The 17,475-nt window shown below is 45.2% G+C and overlaps 1 protein-coding gene across 2 annotated transcripts; it reads left to right on the top strand.

Moving 5' to 3' along the window:
* Positions 1-2,383: 2,383 nt before the first annotated feature.
* Positions 2,384-16,689, top strand: LOC134337323 (uncharacterized). Of its 2 annotated transcripts, XM_063032240.1 has the most exons (6): positions 2,384-2,507; positions 3,204-3,530; positions 8,359-8,649; positions 11,691-11,810; positions 11,912-11,970; positions 16,243-16,689. In XM_063032240.1, exons 1-6 carry the CDS (start codon positions 2,465-2,467, stop codon positions 16,306-16,308), a joined length of 906 nt encoding a protein of 301 aa, XP_062888310.1. In that variant the 5' UTR covers positions 2,384-2,464; the 3' UTR covers positions 16,309-16,689. The 2 variants fall into 2 exon arrangements, with proteins under 2 accessions (XP_062888310.1, XP_062888317.1); XM_063032247.1 differs by lacking the exon at positions 11,691-11,810.
* The last annotated feature ends 786 nt before the right edge of the window (positions 16,690-17,475 follow it).

Here is a 17,475-nt window from a genome sequence, read left to right as displayed (position 1 = left end):
ATGGCCTCCTGCAAAGGGACAACGACCTACCACAATCGCCCAGCTAGCGATTGGAGAGAGATCCGAAGCAACTCACAAAGGAACTGGAGGAACTCAGCGGGCCAGGCAGTATCTGTGGAGGAAAGTGGACAGTGCACATTTCGTGCCGATACCCTCTATCTGTGCTACCAATGAAGACAGATCGTCCCCGAAATATACAGCCCCCAGTTCCCCACGTGAACATGATGTTATTACACGAAATAAAGGTGTTGTTAAAATATTGGCAACAGTATTAGTTTATTATTGTGACATGTATCAAGATATCGTTGAAAGCTTGACCTGTGTACTCTTTAGACAGATCAAATCACTACACAATGCACTAAGGTAATACGAGGTACAATTACAATGCAGAATAAAGTGTAGCAGCTACAGAGAAAGCGCAGTGCGGGTAAACAATGAAGTGCAAATAATATCCAGGTAGCCAGAATTCCATCCGCACAAGAGGTCTGTACAGGGGTCTCATAAGAGTAGATGGGAGCTGCCCTTGTGCCTAGTGGTACGTGCTTTCATGGCTTTTGTATCTTCTGCCTGTTGGGAGAGCGAAGAACTGAGAATGTGCGGGGTGGGTGCGGTCTTTCATTATGTTTACTGAGGGTGGTTTCCGTGGTATGCTGAGCTCTGTTCACAATTCTCTGCAGGTTCTCCTGGCTCTGGTTATGGCGTCCGCCATAGACCTGTTTCGGCGGTAGGTGAATTGCAGCCGGTGGAGGTTGTCCAGAAAGCTGGGGTGGATACGGGCCATGAAGAGGCTGGCGGAACTTCTCATGATGCCGGATGTCAAAGCCACAGTGCGGTGGTCTTTAAGGCACGTCATTTTGTTTCCCTTAAGTGCTGGAATGATAGTGGTCTGCTTAAAGGAGGAAGGAACTAAACCAATGCAGGGAGAGGTTGAATTTTCCTGTCATTTGATCCCTATAGAATCTAACGTCATGGCGAAATACACGATCTGGGTCCAATTCAATCGGTATGAACTAGAAAGAGCTTAAAAGGATGTTGTATTGACTTGAGGACACGAGTTACAAGGGAAGTTTGAGTAGGGTTGGACTGTTCTCTGGAATGTTAGAAATTGAAAAGTGACCTGACAGGCATATAAGATCATGAGTGGCGAAGGCAAGGCGAAAACACACTGTCTTTTTTCCAGCTAACGGGCGCTAAGAAGAGGACATAGGTTTAAGATCAGATGCGAGAGATTTAAAACGAGAATCAGGGGCTGCTTTTTCACGCAAAGGGTGCTGCGTATTTGAAAGGAGCTGCCAGAAACTGTGTCGAGGCGAGTACATTAACAAAGTTTAAAAGCCATCTAGAAAAGTAGAAGGATAGGAGAGGGTTACAGGCCTCTCTCTCTCTCTCTCTCTCTGTGTGCGTGTGTGTTTTTATACATGTGATCTGATTTTCGATCAAGATAATAGAACCACTTAGTGCAATCAAACACTCAGTATAATTGGTTTATTATTGTACTGAGCAACAATGAAAAAAAATCTTTCTTTCCCGTCCATTCCAGAAAGATCGTTTCATCACATCAGTACAACTCCCACTGGTTACTGGCAATGTACTCCATGCCAGCCTCCTCCCCCCACCCTGCTCAACATTTAACTTTATCCCTCTCCTCCTTAGCCTTCTGTTTAACTTCAACTTCTGTGCAAAGACTTCAACGAGCCGCGCTGCCCACTGTGCGATCTTCAGGCGAGAAGTTAAACTGAAGTCCGCCTATTCATGGCCACTCTACTGAAACAAGAGAAAGTGACCCCTTTCCGTCCTTGGAGCCAATATCTATCAATCCAGACCAGACACCATTACATGGCCGGTTTGTGGGAGCTTTCTGTGTAAATATTGCTCGGTACCTTTGCAACTTTGCAATCTCAATCAGAAAAACACACTCCGTTGTGTATTAAACAACTCGGGCACATAAAAGGCCCGAAACATGTTAGAAACGTCATTGGCCGCCTCCAACACAACCATCGCCGCCTGGAAACATCGCCAAAACCACTTCAGCAAACACTTTTTTGAGTTAAAATTAACCCCGACAAGGTATCCGCCCACCCCACTGTATACACTTCTCTGGCGTAAGATTTCCTGTACTAATTAGGCCTTCATGATAACGCTAACTAGAGTCCTGTCCATAGTCTCACACCACAGGGTTAGCACGATGTAGAGTGCATTGAGTGTGGTCAGACCGACGCGAGTAGACGTATATATTTTTCAATGTGTTTGCAAACCGCGTTCCATCTGCGTGTACCTGGCCCGCGTAAACAGGAAACCCGCAGAACGCCTCTACCTTTTTCCAATACAACCGAACATTTACTAATTAGCATTACGTTTGATTTTCATCAATTACAAAGGATCTCACCCCTCCCTTGCACCGATCTTACAAACCGATGAACACGCGTCTGCGATTAACACCCGGAGTTTAACTCGGTCACGAACAATGAGACGCTTCGCGGTCTTCGCGCTCTCTTACCTACTGCAAGGTAAGTGACCAGAGTTTCCAGCAGAGAAGAGCTTGTGCAGCTCGTTCAAAGGGAATGTTGATCGTTAATTAACTGAAGGGATTTGGTAGAATAAATAAGGGGATTGTAATACCGGAGGGCATGCAGTTAAGTTGAAAGGGGGTAGATTTGAAGTAGATGTGCGGGGTAGATAATGGTGGTGCCTGGAAAGTGCTGGGGTGGTGGCAGAGCCAGACACATTAGGAACTTTTAAAATACGTTTAGACAGGCGCATTCATGCGAGCAAAATAGCCGTTGTGTCGGCAGAAAAGATTAGATGGTCATTTGATTATTAATTTAGTTGGTTCGACACAAAAGGGCCCGTTACTGTGCTGTACTGTTCTATATTCTATGCTGATATTTAAATTTAACTACCGACAGCCGATAATCAGAGAAAGCAGAAGGTAGAATTAGGAAGGTAGATTACTCGGGAGAGATGGTGCGGTAAATTTATTCCTACCCCACCAGGGAATGAAATAACTGGAATGATTTCCAAAGGAGTTTTAAGAAAGGAATTATGGGACTCGAGCAGCGGGTAGTACAACTAACTGTACAGACTGAGCATACTGCTCTTTCTGTGTTCCAAAGTCTCAATTCGTAATAAGATGGCGCGGTGTTGTAGTCGCTGTATCATCCGCGAGAGGATAACATCTGTGATTAAATCTTCCTTTTTTTCAGTTTGTGTGTCTCAGGCCGCCTTGTTCCAGTCTCCGCCGATTCAGACCGTCCGTGTCGGAGGTCGGGCCGTCCTGAACTGCAGCCGGGACCTCGGTGTGCTTGCTTTTATACACTGGTATAAACGGAGCGACCAAAGGCATCTGCAGTTCGTTGCCAGGGTGGGCAGATTCGTGCAAGCAGAGGGAAGGTTCTCGGGGCATGTGGACGAAAAATCAGCCACTTACTCCCTGGTGATAGAAAACGTCCAGCGAAATGATTCTGGGATCTACTTCTGCGCAGCCCAGCTCTATGGCGAGTTCGGCAATGGATCCAAACTGGTGGTCACAGGTAACTCGTCATAACAACTTCATACATTTCCTTTTCAAAGTCCATCACCCCTGTTGGGCATAGGTGCTGAAAGCAGCTCGCAGAGTCTTCTATCCTGGGCCACTTTCATATTGTCCCCGTGTGAAGCCCACTTTCGAAAAACCTTCCTCTCCCGGGGAGCTTCTGTTTGCGTTACTGTAGCACTGGAGTTTTACGGGATGGGGTTGCGAATCCCATGTCCAGCCCTACTCCTTTCGTTGCCGGGCATAGGACTGTACATGGCGGCGTTTGCTGGGGCCCAGATGGTACGTAGAAAGTACAATAAGTAGGTTCAGAAATGAGACGGGGATTTGCGATGCTGTTGGAAGTGCGGAGATTAGGTTTGAGCTACAGAGCGATACTGATGAGGTTAATTGAGTCTGATTTAGAGATACAGCATGGCATCAGTCTCCTTCAATTACAGTACCAGTTAATTTTCACGTCTTTAGAATGTGGGAGGAAATCAGAGCACTCGGAGGAAATCCACGCATTGTCGTACTAACCCTTACAGGTAGCGACGGGGATTGAACCACAGTCTTACAGTTGGCTCACTAACGAGTTGCCATAACCGCTACGCTACCGTGCCTCCCTTAAAGGTGGTCAGAACAATGGCAGATGAAGTTTAAATCTGAGAAATTCGAGGCGAAGTATTTAGGAAGGTCGGGAACAGATATAATGAACGGCAGTACCAAAGGCGACTTGGAGACGAGGTGGTGAAGCGAACATACCAAATACTTGCCTTCAGTTGCCGCGGAATAGAATCTAAGAGCAGGAAGTGCGTATATTCAAACTGTGTAATACTTTAATCAAACGAAAATTGGAGTCGTGTACTAAAATTGGAGCCTGGACATTAAACTATAGCAGGGGCGCGATTGCGCTGGAGAGGATGCTGAGGATTCAACCTTCTGGGTCGTCAGTTTGGCGAAGTGTCAGCTGGGGAGCGGTTTTGAAATTGTGGCCGGGACTCCACATATTTCAAGTGGGTTTGGAATGCAAAAGTTCACATGAACCAGAAATCAACTGGGCAAATCCGTGTTCATTAGTATTAGACAGGACCTGGATAGAGTTGAATGGGAGGACCCGCTTGCTCGTAAGTCCATATATGTATGGAAGGAGAAATGGGAAGAGCTCAGGGCCAACATGTTCCTGTAAGGGTAAAAGGTAGAGGTCATAATCTCAGAGAACCATGGACGACAAGGTTTTTGAGGATGGATAAAGATTAAAAAATGAAACTGATGGTATGTATAGGAAGTTAAAGACGAGCGAAGCCCTTCCTGGTATAAAAACGCAAGGTGATGCTTAAAAGACAGATTAAGGAAAGTAACAAAATATCACTGGCAAGCAGATTAAAGCTTATCAGCAAACCACCTAAAAGTGTATGAAGGGCGAAAGATCATCCAAGGAAATGGAATTTAGAGCCCACTTCGAGCAACGGGCGAATCTGACTTTGGAGCCAGAAGATATTGGAGTCGTCATAAATGACCATAAGACCATAGCACAAAGGAGCAGAAGCCGGCCTTTCGGCCCATCGAATCTGCTCCGCCATTTTATCATGAGCAGATCCATTTTCCCATTTAGTCCCACTCTCCCGCCTTCTCACCATAACCTTTGATGCCCTGGCTACTCAGATACCTATCAATCTCTTCCTTAAATACACCCAATGACTTGGTCTCCACCGCTGCCCGTGGCAATAAATTCCATGGATTCACCACCCTCTGACTAAAAAAATTTCTTCGCATTTCTGTTCTGAATGGGCGCCCTTCAATCCTTAAGTCATGCCCTCCGTACTCGACTCCCCATCATGGGAAACAACTTTGCCACATCCACTCTGTCCATGCCTTTCAACATTCGAAATGTTTCTATGAGGTCTCCCCTCATTCTTCTAAACTCCAAGGAATGCAGTCCAAGAGTGGACAAACGTTCCTCAGATGTTAACCCTCTCATTCCCGGAATCATTCTAGTGAATCTTCTCTGTACCCTCTCCACCGTCAGCACATCTTTTCTTAAATAAGGAGACCAAAACTGCCCACAGTACTCCAAGTGAGGCCTCACCAGCGCCTTATAGAGCCTCAACATCACATCCCTGCTCCTATACTCTATTCCTCTAGAAATGAATGCCAACATTGCATTCGCCTTCTTCACCACCAACTCAACCTGGAGGTTAACCTTAAGGGTATCCTGTACGAGGATTCTCAAGTCCCGTTGCATCTCAGAACTTTGAATTCTTTCTCCATTTAAATAGTCTGCCCGTTTATTTCTTTTGCCAAAGTGCATAACCATACACTTTCCAACATTGGATTTCATTTGCCACTTCTTTGCCCATTCTTCCAATCTATCCAAGTCTCTCTGCAGACTCTCTGTTTCCTCAGCACTACCGGCCCCTCCACCTATCTTCGTATCGTCAATAAACTTAGCCACAAAGCCATTAATTCCATAATCCAAATCGTTGATGTACAATGTAAAAAGAAGCGGCCCCAACGCGGACCCCTGTGGAACACCACTGGTAACCTGCAGCCAACCAGAATAGGATCCCTTTATTCTCACTCTGTTTCCTGCCAATCAGCTAACGCTCTATCCACGTATGTACCTTTCCCATAATTCCATGGGCTCTTATCTTGTGAAGTGGACTCATGTGTGGTACCTTGTCAAAAGCTTTCTAAAAATCCAAATATACAACATCCACTGCGTCTCTTTTGTCTAGCCTACTTGTAATTTCCTCAAAAAATTGTAATAGGTTTGTCAGGCAGGATTTTCCTTTGAGGAATCCATGCTGAGTTCTGCCTATCTTGTCATATGCCTCCAGGTACTCTGTCACCTCATCCTTGACAATCGACTCCAAATGAGTACGCTTCATCAGAATTCACAAAGGGAGTGCACCTTTTAGATGAAGGCTTCAGTGAAGGAAAAGGTGAATTTTTGGTGTAAATCTCAATAATGGACGAAAACATGTTTGAAGCCGTAGCAGCTTTAAAAGTCGAAAATCACCGGATCTATCCTAGACGTCTGTGACAAGTAAACTGTGAGATTGCTGGATCTTTAACTGAGATATTGTAAATACTCGCTGGGTACATGTGAGGCTCCTGGAAGGTACCAATTGGAATACCAGGGAAAAGACTGACAATTATAGACCCATGAGTCGAACATCAGTCGTTGCGATCTTAAAGGACTGAACTCCGAGGGACAGGTTTAATAATACCTTGGAGTGACAAGGTCTAATCTGAGACAGCCAAGCTGGCTCTGTCAATAGCCGGGCATGTCTGAGCAATCTGATCGAAATTCCTGAAGAGCTGGCCGAGTCTATGATTGAGAACAGAGCAATCAATGTATGCTTTACATGCACTTCAGTGAGGCCTCTGACAAAGTCCCACAGAGACATGGACCAGGGCAATTTGTCAAACGATTCCGCATGAGACTGGCAACAAGGGGCAAGGGAAGATTGGATGCCTGTCACTAGCGGTGTTCCCCAAGAATAGGCGGCGAAAAGATTCTCCAAGCACCTTTGCTATTCGAAATATTCTTGAATAGCTTAGGTTTTGATAGAAGAAGCAAGATCAGTAAATTTGTGGAGAAGAGAAAGAAGGGCGAAATAGTGGATGGTGCGGATAGTGTGAAAGTTAGTCTTTATCCAAGGGGTGATACTGAAGTATTGTTGAAATGGATTATAAATGTTAACCCAGAATAACGCGAGGGGCTGCGGTTTGGGAGGATTAATGAGGAAAAGACATCTGAAATGTGGAGGTTGAGGAACAGAAGGACCCTGGATTACAAGATCCAGTGATCCAGCAAGGTGGCATCGCACGTACATACTGTGATTATGAAGGCAAATGGATATTGGCCTTTCATTAGTCAGGTTATTGAATAGACAGGCAGGGAGGTTATAGATCAACTTCATAACACGAAGTAAGCAGCAGGAGGCACTTCCACACATTTGAGGTAGACAGACAAGAGAGCATAGATTTAGTATAAGGCAGAAGAGTTTCGGGGGGATCTGAAGAGGACCAACTGTGGGTATGTCCTAGAATGGTTGCAGCAGATTTGCTGACAGCATCTAAGAGGTGTCTGGATGTGTTCATTCATGAGTTAGACAGAAGCGTCTTGGCTAAGTGTAGGAAGATGGGATTAATGTGGATTGGTGCCCACTGTGGTCGATATGATGAGCTGTATTGTCTGCTTCCCCGCTGTGCGTCTCTATCACAACGATGTCGTTTCGTTTGCGAGGATCGGTTGTGTGCGTTGCTTTGCTTTCCTTGGGGTGGAGAGAGTAAGCTGATAGAAATGTAGAACATTAGCTGAGCCTAATCACGGGACAATATACAATGACCAATTAACCCATTAACCAGTACGTCTTTGGACTGTGCGAGGAAACCGGAGCATTCTGAGGAAACCCACGCTTTCCACGGGGAATGGCGTTTCACGGAGACAAACTCCTGACAATGGACGCCGGGATTGAACTCCAAACTCCGACTCCTTGAAGTGTAATAGCGTTGCGCTAAGCGTTCTGCTTCCGTGGCGCCAGTAAATGTATCGATAAACCTATACAGAGGAGGGGTGGGAGATATAGCGAAGGCTTGAAGAAGGATGTTTCTGTCCGAGGGGCGTTGGGATCTCACTCCCTGAAGGGTAGCGATGCAGCTACTCGCTCAGTTATGTAGACGAACTATCACAGACAGAGGGCCTTGTAAACTAGAATTGGCACAGATATGTACCTGACCGCCAGAACGGAGAAGGTGGCCAGAATAGCCTGTTTTTGAAACCGTGATTAAAATTGGCCATCCAACTAAAACAGCGTTGTTGTGTTTTCCGCATTCAGCCCAGCCTCCCACGATATACCTGTTAGCGCCGCAAGCGGATGAAATTTCCCGGATGCAACTGGTGACCTTGATGTGTTTGGTGAGAGGCGTCTCTTCCCATTCCCTGAACATCCGCTGGAACATATCGGGAAATATCACAGAAGGTCTCGTTGATCCCCCGGTATTTGATCCGGACGGAGGCTACAGCGTTAGCAGCCGCTTCCAGATCCCGGCGGAAAGTTGGCGTAGCGGCGCCGTCTGCACTTGCGCCACTGGACATCTGGTCAGTGACATTGTGTCTTCTCAGAAAGGTAACGTAGAAACTAGAGATTCCCTTCAGCTTTATGACGCGAGGCCATTCGGTCCTCTGTGTTTATGCCTAGTATCGAGCTAAATCCCACTCTCCAGCGCTGTCTCCGTGGCCCTAATGGCTCAACTGTCGCATTCAGGCACTGCGTAAATGTGAGCAGAGCTTCTCCCCGCTCCCCACCGATCATTGAAACTCTCACCGCTCTCCGGGTGAAGCCCTTTCCCTCAGTTCCTTTATCATCACTCCAAACTTACTGTAAATGGGCACCTCTTGTTTAGGCTACTCTGCTGAGGGAAATGCTCAGAATCAGAATCAGAAATAGTATCAGATTTATTATCATTGACTTTTTATTCGTAATACAAAGTACATTTATTATCAAAGTAAGTATATGTCACGATATAAGGCATTGAGATCACAGACATTCACAGTAGAACAAGCGAGAAATACAGCGGAATTTGTGAAATGCTATGAATAACGAGGACTGACAAATAACCGATGTACAAACAAAGTCAAATTGTACAAATAATAAATAAGTTCATAAATAACACTTAGTTGTAGAGCCCTTGAAAGTACTCATCTCCCGACACACGAGTCCGATAAATTTTGGATTGATAAGCTTTAACTGTTACATGTACATCGAAAAATACAGTGAACTGCGTCTTTTCCGTCTAATCAAATCAGCGAGGTGTGCTGCGGCCGCCACGCTTCCGGCGGCAGTATAGCATGCCTGTAACTCACTATCACAAACCCTACGTCCTTGGAATGTGGGGGAAAACCGGAGAACCCGGAGGAAACCCACGGGGTTACCGGGAGAATGTACAATCTCTTTACAAAGCAGCAGGAATCGAGCCTCAATCTTTCAGCCGGCACCGTAAGTCGTTTCGCTAACCGATACGTTACCGCACGACCCTATAAATTTCCCCATAGTCACCTCAGAATTTATATAATGGGGGAAACCAGTTACAAAACACGCAGTCCTTCATTCAGCTCATCACAAGACATAAGCAGTTCAGGCCCGAAAATGACGCATTCACCGCCGACTCTCTGTTGGTTAACCATTCCCCTCTCCAGGCCAATACACCGCTTCGCAACGCTAGGCGCGCTTAACTTGTGAGCTACCTGTGACAGATGGATCATTTCCGAAAGTGCGCGACCCTGCAGGTTCCAGTTCTCCTTTACCCATCATATTTGCTATGATCTCAAAAGTTAGCTAAATTTCAAACTCAAACCAAGTAACTGCCCTGGCCCGGATGTATATCTCTATGGGCCCTTTGAACGGAGCTCTTGTACGATTTAGATAGGTACATGGATGAAAGGAAAATGGAGACCAATGTAGAAGGGGAGGATTACACTGATTTTAGAGTAAAAAGGTCGGCACAGCATCGTTACGCCTGTACTGTGCTGTACAGATTTCCTTTCCGTGATCTATTCATCTCAAAATCTAGTCGCCACGGCTCTTGCATCTTGTTTTCACTTACACTGCGCCTTCTCTGTAACTGCAATTCACCAATTTCTCGTTTTGTGCTACTCGGTGTTTTATGTGCCGTATGATCTGTCTGGATGGCAAACTTTTCACTGCATCTCGGTTTATGTGATAATAATAAACCTGATACTAATTGCTATAAATTTCCAAGAATTATTACATTCCAAATTAGACCCCAGATACAAAGGTTGCAAAGTAAAGTGACCCATCAGATCACTTTCTATGACATCCCCTCAGACTCTGACAATCCTCAATCCAGTGCTTGTTATTGGCCGAGTCAGGTCCCGAGACACCCTGCACCAGATCTCTGACCTTTGTATCCCCTTTAACCTTACCACATAGAAACGGAAATCATACTTGCTTTGATTCTTTGTTGCCATATAGTTACCAGCAAGCCCTTCCTAACTGTGAGGCAGCGGGAATATCTGGTGGAATGCCACATGATCACGCGGAAACGTGCACACTTCACAGAGAGGACATTCAAGAACTGGATCGAAACCGTGTCCCTAGAGTCACGAGCTACTTTTACAGTAGAGTGGAGCGAGCATATCTGAGACAGAGTGACACACACACACTGGCCAGTACTCGAAGGATAATCGGAGACCGCCCTCCCCAGCCCTGAAAGAAGTGTTGTAGTAAGGCGCGTTAACGTTATCGGTATCAACCTAGTGTCAGACTACAGCAGAAGTGGAAGAACATGTAAATGCCACCAGGAGCCCAAGTACCAGTATGGGGTTGTTGGGCCGAATGGTCAGTTCCTGTGACGAGTAGGGAGCCATTTGGATAGAATGTTGTAGAGATCCGAAGTCAGTATTTTCAGAAGGAACGAGATATTAGAATATAATACTACAAGACATAGTGTTATTCAGCTCATCGAGTCTGTTCCGCTATTCCATCGTCGCTGCTTCACTATCCCCCTCAAATCTATTCTCCTCCCTTTTCCTGAAACCTCTGACGTTTTTGCTAATCGAGAAACCATCAATCTCCGCTTTAAATATATCAATTGTAAACTCAGCTAGCTCCATCATGGCCAACACTCTCCTCAGTATCCAGGACACCGTCAAAAAGCCATGTTTCAAAAAGGACATCTATCATTATGGACCCCATCACCCAGGACATGTCCTCTGCGCATTGCTTCTCTCAAGATGGAAATATAAGAGTTGAAAAAAACAATCTCAAAGTTTTAGGATCAGCTTCTTCCCCTCTGCCATCAGATATCTGAATGGACAATTAACCCATGAACACAACCTCACCATTTCCCTCTCTTTTTGCACTACATATTTAATTTGCAGACAGACAGACAGACAGTCAGACAGACAGTCAGACAGTCAGACACATACAAATACTTCCTATTGTAATTTATAGTTTTGATTATTGCGCATTGCAATTTACTGCCGCAGCGAAACAGCAAGTCCCGCGACAAATACCTGATTCTGATTCTGACAATACGTTGAATTTATGTACAATCTGTTGAGTAATTAGGACACACAGGCCAATAAATGCAGATTGGAACTGATGGTAAATTACTTTCAATTGAAAGTCGATTCTATGTTCTTCAGACAGCCTGCAGGGGCAACTCTGTCATATGATTGCAATTGGCCTGGCGGCGACCCTCGTGTTCCTTGCTATAGGGGTGACCACTGTGGCCATTAGGAAGTTTCGGAAGGAACGCGAACCAGGTAACGTGCTGGCCTTAACCTAATCATGACCTGAACTTTTCGCCTAACGGTGAAAAATTCCTTTGTAGAAAAACTCACATCTAAACATCTCTTTCAATCAGTAAAAGGAGAAACGGCAAGCAAAAGCACCATCACCCGGCGAAAGAATCGAGAACGTGATGTAAGTACACTCAATTTCAGGTACACCTGTAAACCTACTCGTTAATGTGATACCCTGGTGTTTTCACGCACACCAGACTCTAGAACTTACAGTGGCTGGTCTGAAAAAAAACAGACAACATCTGGTGAGTGGCAGTGATTTGGACGAAAAGTGCTTGTTAATGAGAGAGGTTGGAGGAGAATGGGCAGACTGGTTCAAGCTGACAGGAAGGCGGAAGTAACTTAAATCATCACGTGTTACGAGAGCGGTGACAGAAGAACGTCTCTGAGCGCTCAAAGCGTCGAACTTTGAAGTGAATGGGCTACAACAGCAGAATACCACACCGGGTTCCACTCCTGTACCCGATAATGCCATTTACAAGCAGAGAATTACTTTGCGCTTAGAATGGTACCATACGGGAACAGGTCCTTCAGCCTACGATGTTCTATTGAGCTAATTGAATTAGTAACCAAATACCCAACTGCACTAATCACTTCAGCTTGAAGAATATCCATATTCTTCAATTTCCAGCACATCTATGTACCTATCGTAAATCCTCTAGAACGGCTCTATCGCATTTGCCTCCAGCAATGCCTTGGGCAGCGAATTCCAAGCTTCTACCATTCTCTGTGATAAAAAAGTGACCCGCACGTCTCATTTGAACTTACCCCAGTTTACCTTAAGCACATGCCACGTTTCAACAATGTGGAAGAGTTATACTGTCTACCTTTTCTATCTGTGCCTCTCATATTATGTAGATCGCTGTCAAATAACCCCTCAGACTCAGAGGTTCCAGAGAAAACAACCCAAGTTTGCTCAGGTTCAAGTTCAAGTTCAGGTTATTGTCATGTATATCGCCAAACGAAACAACGTTCCTCCAGAGCAAGTGGTAAAACGCAGTACATATAACTTACACACCACACATTAAGTAATATAACCATAATAACCACAAATAAATTAAAAAAAATAATACGATGCATACGGCACAAGTCAAAGATAAACAGCGCAACTCTATTGGCACTTCATACGTGCTGAGATGTGGGTGGTGGCAGGGAATTTAGTAGTCTTAAGGCCTGTGGGATGAAGCTGTCCCACACCCTAAAATTTCTGGTTTTAATACTCCGGTACCACCTGCCTGATGGTAGGGGATAAGAAAGATTGTTGAAGGAATGGGAGGGATTATCGACAATGCTAAGAATTCGTACGCAGCACCAGACTCTCCTTATAGCACATGCTCTACTTTCCAGACAGCATCCCAGAATACGTCTTCTACACTTATCCAAAGCCTCAACTTCCTTCCTATAACGGAGTCGGCCAAAATTGAATACAATGCTGCCTGGAAAGTCTAACTGCTGGTTCTGTTAATCTCCAACATCATTTCCCGACTCTGGAACTCATTTCCTTGAGAGATAAAGGAAAGATTTCCATGTACCTTCTGACCACCCTAACAAGCTGTGTCGCCACTTTCAGAGAGATACGGACTCAACTCCAAAATCCCTCTGTACGTCACGGGTGCTAAGGGTTTGTCATTAATAGTGTACCATCCCTTTATAATGCAACAGTTCCCATTTGGTGGGATTAAACTTCTCTGTCATTTTCCCGTATCTGCAACTGATCTGTATCCTTTGGCCGCCTTCTATACTGTCCACAACTTTGGTATCATCTGCAAACTTACTAACCCACCCATTTACATTTTCATCCAGGTCATTTATATATATCACATATAACAGAGTTCCCAGCGGAGATCCCTGCGGGGGATAGCCCTCCAGCTAGAATAAGTCCCTCTGTCTTCTATGGGAAAGCCTTTCTGAACCCATCACAGAACCCATGCAATCTTAATTTCCGATTGATCCTCCTATATGGGACCTTGTCAAACGCCTTACTATAATCCATGTGGACAACATCCATATCTCTCCCTACAGGAAATCACAATCGTCACTTCGTCAAACTTCTTAATCAAGTTAGGAAGATACGACGTGCCCAACACAAAGACAGGTTTTCCAAACGCTCATAAAGCCGATCGTTAAGAATTATTTCCAGTAAATTCCCTACCACTGACGTGAGACTCGCCGGTCTATAATTCTCAAGATTATCCCTATTTCCTTTCAACAATAATGGAACATTAGCGACGTACCAGTTCTCTGAGTCATCGCCTGTGGCTGGAGAGGACACTGAGATATTGGTCAAGCCTCCAGCAATCTCATCTCTTGCCCCTCTCAATAACCCGGTGTATATCCTAACAAAACACCCACTTAATGTTCCTCAAGAGGCACAGTGATGCCTCATTCTTTTTTTCATGTTTGCACAAGCAAATTCGTACCCTCCACACTGATCTCGCCACCTTCCAGATCTTTCTCCTTAAAACATAGAAAATAGGTGCAGGAGTAGGCCATTCGGCCCTTCGAGCCTGCACCGCTATTCAGTATGATCATGGCTGATCATCCAACTCAGAACCCTGTACCAGCCTTCCCTCCATAGCCCCTGATCCCTTTAGCCGCAAGGGCCATATCTAACTCCCTCCCTCCTTGATGTTAAGCACTGAACCATATGCTTCACATCTATGCACATGTTCCCTCATTTATCATTCAGTTGTCCTACCCGCTCCTAGTTATCGTCTTGCTCTTCATGTATGGATAGAACCCCCCGGAATCTCACTTTAATCCGACTTCCCAATGAACTTCCATGGTCTTTTCTGGCCTTCCTCACCACTTCGAGTTAGCTTCTAGCTTCTTTATAATTCTTAAGGACTCTGATTGATTCCTTTTAGCTATGCAAACCTTTTTTTTTAACCAAAAGATTCCCTTTCCTTCTGGACCAAATTCGCTGCCTGTCTCGATACTTGCGCCCAAACAGCTACTCCCAGTTGACGTCCCCTAATTTCTGTCCAATATTCTCCAAATTTACCCTGCTCGAATTTAATGGTATTTATAATAATTGTTCTCCCAGTGAAAGGTTAGTCACTAGGCCAAGCTCATTATCAAACTTCGCTTCAATTTTACCCCATCCTCTTTCTGGAACATTTGCACATTGATATAGAAAACATTTAGGATTCACCAAACAAATGTTGCACTGTATAAATATCTTTCTTTAAGAAGATCCCACTTGATATTAGGGAAGTTGAAATTACCTGCAACAACCGTGTTGTTTTTAGACCTTTGTGTAGGATTCATTGTCTTAGAACAAATTACAGATACGGCAATAGACAGAATGTAACACCAAACCATACACGATCGTGTGACCGTTAGCTGGCCCCTCCCTGTCGGCGGGAGGTCTTTAAACGAGGAGCGGTCGGGTTGCCAGACCCGCAGCAGCGAACGTAGACACTGTTGGCGTTAGTCCGCAACAGCGGAGTGCAGAGAACTTGGGAAGTCGTGGAGTTGCGGAAGAAGAGAAAGAGTACAACAGGGAATGGAATTGGACAGGGAATTTGTTGAGAATTCTGTTGTAGGGAAACAACTTAAAAAGGAGTTACAGATCGGCGAGGAGATAGAGACTGGAGTGTGCTGAATTGATAAAGGGGTTAAGGATTTGGACGAATTACACAGATAGCGAAAGGTTTAGAAGGGTGACTCAGATAGAGGGTTTCGGGGTTGGAGGTGTCACACAGGGGTATACGAGCTGGAGGGGTCACACGGAGTGTATGCGGGCCGGAGGAAGGGGTCACACAGAGGGGTATACGCGCTGGAGGGGTCACACAGAGGGGTATACGGGCTGGAGGGGTCACACGGAGTGTATACTGGCTGAAGGGGTCACACAATGTGTATGCGGGCCGGACGGGGGTCACACAGAGGGGTATACGGGCTGGAGGGGTTACGCAAATATACTACCGTGCAGGTGCCGAAACAGTTACACAGAGAGCAGTGCAGAGACTGCAGAGAGTTACATAGATAGGGAAGGGCGTTGGTGCTGGTGGCGTCAGCTGGGGAGGCAGACAGGGACGATGTAAGGCCGAAAGATACTGTATTTAAGGGACAACAAGACGTCCATGGGCTGTAGGATGCAATGGATATATTAGGTCTAGGACAAGATTGCACAGAGCAGGGACCGAAGAATAATATAGAAATCTGAAGGATATCACAGGGGCAGGTTCAGCGACCGAAATAGAGGGCCCTGAGTGTTTTTGTTGGTTGTAATCAGGGAAATTAAAGTGAATGAAACTCTTTGCTCCATAATATCACATTCTTTTGATTTGGAATTAACGCGTGATTAAGTTGCGCCATACACGCAACCTGGCGAGGAATAGTGCAGGGTGGGGATTGATACCGTAACCAATCTCATGCCATTCCCTTACAGATCTACGCCCAGCTGGCGATTGATAGAACTGATCTGGAAAGGCAGAGTGAATATTATCCTCAGTGAACAACGAAAGATTTAGACCTTGTTTCGTTTGTGCGGAACTAAAACAGCAACGTTTTTCAAGAGTCGTGTTAGTAACGGCACAAGCTGAGCAACTTATAGTGCGGGAGCGACAAACCGGACCCGCCGAGATGAAAACGTGCACGCTCGGAAGAAAGCCCGCGCACAGGTGGCGTAATTGATTCACGGCGCCTTCGATCGGCCGCATGCGCAGTTGTCATATTCCGGGATCTCTCCATCCAAAGCCTCACACAGAGCTCCCTCAGTCTCAGACCAATCGGTGATAATGAACAACGGTTAATCTGTGGTCTAATCCTTGATGATGTACAGTTTGCTACGATTGAAACTAACCCTTGTCCTAACTACTGCTTCAATAAATTATAATCTGGCACGAAATGTAGATTTTTTTTCTTGGTCATCTAAACGTCCAATTGATGGCGAGCCGCTTGTAGGTAATTGTCCAAAGGTTGATTGCACAATCACCGCTGGAGCCATGGATCCCGAATTCTCACTCCAGATAATGAGATGTTCCCAGTGATGGTACAGAAAGCGATTCATACATACAGAAGTTTAAGAAGATTATCGAGTTAAATGCGTGGCACAAGGATTGGTGTGGGAGAAGTAGGTTTGAATTCATAGGAAATTGGCACCAGTATTGGGGAAGGAGGGAGCTGTAGCAATGGGACAGACTCCACCTGAACAGTGATGGGATCTGGATCCGAACGAATCGCATAACTAGGGCTATGGATAGGGCTTTAAACTAACTTATAGGGGTTGGGTTCAACAGATTAGAGAAGTAAAAGAGGAAAGTGTGGATAAAGATAAAAAAGCATAAAAAAAAACAAAAAAGGAAAAATTAAGTTTGGAGTGAAGAAAACAGAGGTGCAAAAGAGTAAATGATTACAAGATTTTAAAAGCACATTGACTGTAACAGCACCTGAATTGAATGCCCATAGTATTCGTAAGAAGATCAGTAAGCTTGTGGTCCAAATTAGCACAAAGGGGTATTATTTAGTGGCCATCACAGAAACGTGGTTGCAGGGTGGAGAGGATTAGAAATTAGATATCCAAGGATATCAGGCAATACGGAAGGATAGGCAGTAAGGTAAGTGCTCTTAATTAAAGGTGAGATCAGGGCGATAGTGAGAGACGATATAAGATCTAAGGAGC

The sequence above is a fragment of the Mobula hypostoma genome, chromosome 2 (assembly GCF_963921235.1).
Source record: "Mobula hypostoma chromosome 2, sMobHyp1.1, whole genome shotgun sequence".
Taxonomy (NCBI): Eukaryota; Metazoa; Chordata; class Chondrichthyes; order Myliobatiformes; family Myliobatidae; genus Mobula; species Mobula hypostoma.
Note: the sequence above shows the minus strand (reverse complement) of the source record. Positions and strands in the feature narration are given on the sequence as shown.